The 1,593-nt window shown below is 33.8% G+C and overlaps 1 protein-coding gene across 1 annotated transcript in view; it reads right to left on the reverse strand.

Moving 5' to 3' along the window:
* Positions 1–644: 644 nt before the first annotated feature.
* Positions 645–1,593, reverse strand: part of LOC105316769 (TBC1 domain family member 2B-like) — a 5,713-nt gene continuing 4,764 nt past the window's right edge. The window contains exons 12-15 of the mRNA XM_019993266.1: positions 1,540–1,566; positions 1,259–1,438; positions 993–1,076; positions 645–928 (exon numbers count right to left, since the gene is read on the reverse strand). Coding sequence (XP_019848825.1) covers positions 836–928; positions 993–1,076; positions 1,259–1,438; positions 1,540–1,566 — 384 coding nt within the window. The 3' untranslated portion in view covers positions 645–835. The remainder of the gene's footprint in view (positions 929–992; positions 1,077–1,258; positions 1,439–1,539; positions 1,567–1,593) is intronic.

Here is a 1,593-nt window from a genome sequence, read left to right on the forward strand (position 1 = left end):
AAGCATTCCTACTATGACGTCACGTTTAGCCACACCCACCGACAGGAAGTAACACTGCAAGAAGCAAAAAGGGCATCTTTGAAGGCTCATATCTTAGTGAATAAAATTTTTTAGACTATGGAACACATTATTAAAATGGTCAGGCAATCATATTAAGACCATAAAATAAAAAACTTAATTTGGATGTCTGTTTCCCTTTAAAAACTGAACTATAGTAGAAATGCATTTCATTCTTGTTGATAGTTATACACAATCTGTTAGTAAACTTTTTGTAGTTTACTCAAGGCCTAAGGTCTCAAAATCTTTGAAGCACTCTCACGGAGTTGAACTGAGCCACGTGTTTCCGTATTCTGACTATTCTCTAGGGCACGGTTGTTTATTCAGATCAGCCCCACCCACTTACTTGCAGGATGAGCTCTGCCCCTAGTCTGCTTAGTGACTGTCTTCTTTTCTTTCTCCTTTACAATGGCCGTCAGTATTCCTCTCATATTCAGTCTCAGAAGATTACCACTTGAACTAGCATATAATAATTATTATCTATAAACATTACAGACTGGCTTGAATCTTTAACCCCACCCCCTTTTGTTTCTACAGTCTTACTATATAACAATAATGTTGCAGAAATCATTAAACTAGACTGTGTGTTATAGTGTAATAAAAAACATTTTTTCCAATATTACTATAAAAATCAGCAGAATTATTATAGTGAAAGAAAAGAAAAAACAGTTTTAAAAAACAATAATAATAATAATAAATAATGATAAAACACACTCCGTGGGTAAGTGTGAACTTACATTGCTAAAAGTCTATAAAATAATATTTATTGAAATATCTTTCATGTATCATCATCATCGCTATCGACATCATTGTATCTTGGAGAATCATGTTTCCGTTTCACTCTCTCGACTTCAATGGAGTTCTGCTCAGCCTAAGGAGAGAGAGGAAGAGAGGAGAGAAGGAAGCATTGATTTAACATGAATCAACATACGGACCTGTACTAAGGATCGATGGTAGTCCCTTCTCTGTGTTATCTTCTTTTTGGAAAAGTTTCTCATCATTGGGTCATGAAATGCAATCTAAAGATAGAGAAATAAATGTACATACATGTACAGTGTAGTCTTTATAATGAGGACACCTTTATAATGAGGATATTTTGTAATGTCCCAATTGGTACAAGCCTATACAAAAGTACCTCTGAAATGAGGACACCTCTGTATTAACTATTAAGCCCAATAGTGTCCTTAATAAATGTCCTCACTTGAGTTAATTTGTTAATGTTTGACGATCGCTGAGCCATTGTTCTCATCTTGTTGAATATTTGTATCGAGTTCTCCTGTTTCAGTAATTCTTCCTCGTTCTCTTTGAAGACAGCCATGGCATAGCGGAATAAAACTTTACTGCCCTCGTATAAAAAAGTATCCCAAATCCTGAGAGTGGTCTAAGAGGAGAAAGAAGGAATTCAAGAAATAATAATAATAATAATAATCATAATAATAATAATAATAATAATAATAATAATAATAATAATTTGATGGTTACATCGATTGGGAAGTTATCGATGAAGAGAGTATGAACCAGTTAAAAGTGATCAGT

Source organism: Amphimedon queenslandica, unplaced genomic scaffold, assembly GCF_000090795.2.
Source record: "Amphimedon queenslandica unplaced genomic scaffold, v1.1 AMPQUscaffold_13499, whole genome shotgun sequence".
Classification (NCBI taxonomy): Eukaryota; Metazoa; Porifera; class Demospongiae; order Haplosclerida; family Niphatidae; genus Amphimedon; species Amphimedon queenslandica.